Source organism: Hibiscus syriacus, unplaced genomic scaffold (assembly GCF_006381635.1).
Source record: "Hibiscus syriacus cultivar Baekdansim isolate YM2019G1 unplaced genomic scaffold, ASM638163v2 tig00004355_pilon, whole genome shotgun sequence".
NCBI classification, from domain to species: domain Eukaryota; kingdom Viridiplantae; phylum Streptophyta; class Magnoliopsida; order Malvales; family Malvaceae; genus Hibiscus; species Hibiscus syriacus.
Window position 1 is genome coordinate 1,394,653 of NW_024062011.1, and position 1,352 is coordinate 1,396,004.

Here is a 1,352-nt window from a genome sequence, read left to right on the forward strand (position 1 = left end):
CAGCAACGTGCCCCTCAATAACCGCATAATGCAATAATAGCATTACGACACACCATAAGAGTGACCCCTCAAAAAACCTCCTTGGCACTAAATGATTGATCTCCTCGTCAACACGGAAGCCAAGAGAGTTGTAAATATTAAATATCAAAATTAATATATATAAAGTTAAAAGATTCAAAAAAATTTAAAAAAAATCATATGTCATACTGCATATCGACCGACGATGTCGATCTTCATCCGTATATCTTATGTAGTGGCACCCGTCAATTTTATCACGGATATTTTATGACACCATCTAAAATTTTTAAAAATACAAAAAATTATAAACAAATAAAAAAAACTAAAATTTTGAAATTCAAAAAATCATAAAAAATATTACCTGGCAGTTAGAGGAAACTCGATAGGGGATGTTGTAATTGGCATCATAAACGAGAATCGATACCATGTAGCAGTATTAGATAGCTCGCGACATTGGCTTTTCGAACCGACTGGACAATTGTAGCATTGCAAAGATCCCGATACAGAAAGGCCGAAATCGTCGAGTCCCAACTGGTATTACGGCACACAACGAAGTCTTCCAAATATCGCAGATACTGAGTGTGCTCCAAATTACCGGATTTATCCGGTAATAATACCCCACCGATCAGTTGGAGAAGATATGCTCGAGACGCGAAAATAACCACCTCATCAGTAGTCTCGTCTGTCACTTGGAATTTCGATTCCAACCATGTTATCCGTACCCGAAAGTCGTCGATGGCATCGAATGGTGGCCATATTCCCAAAACTTGGTAGACCAACGATGCGAGGTCGTACATGTTCTGACTCACCACGGGGGCTCTATTCACACGAACAACGAGTTGGTGAGCGATATTTTCCAAAGTAATTGTCGTTTCACAACTCGGGAAATGGAACGTGTGCTTCTCGGGCCGCCAATGTTCAATCAGAGCCTCAATCAACGCCGAGTACAACTTGAAGCCACGCATAAATATGGCAAAAAATAGACCGAATTGCTATAGATATATCACGGTCTGCTGATGTGGCTCTCTGTATGTCATCTCGTGCTTACGAATATTCCATTCACCACTCGGATTGTCATTTTTTAAGATTTTGACAGAAGATATGTTTTTTTTTTGTATTTTTTCAAATTTTGGGTTTGATGAGAAACCAAAACTCCAAACCCTTATTTATAGCCTTACATCCAACGACTATTAACGTCTAGTTGAGAAAAATACACGGTTGAACTCGTCACCTCGAGGTGACGAGTTCCAATTGACTTTGGCCATGATCGTTGCCCATATAGCCATTGACCAACACCTTTTTTTTTTAATTTGAAGGAACTCTTCACGTCGAAG

General features: G+C 39.3%; 1 protein-coding gene across 1 annotated transcript; it reads right to left on the minus strand.

Annotated features, from left to right (window-relative positions):
* Positions 1-422: 422 nt before the first annotated feature.
* On the minus strand, positions 423-983 carry LOC120193426 (protein MAIN-LIKE 2-like). Its single transcript, XM_039195924.1, has one exon. It carries the CDS (start codon positions 981-983, stop codon positions 423-425), a length of 561 nt encoding a protein of 186 aa, XP_039051855.1.
* Positions 984-1,352: the final 369 nt, after the last annotated feature.

What these genes read in the sequence shown, in the direction of transcription:
- LOC120193426 (XM_039195924.1), bottom strand. Translation starts at nt 983, where the DNA reads ATGCGTGGCTTCAAGTTGTACTCGGCGTTGATTGAGGCTCTGATTGAA.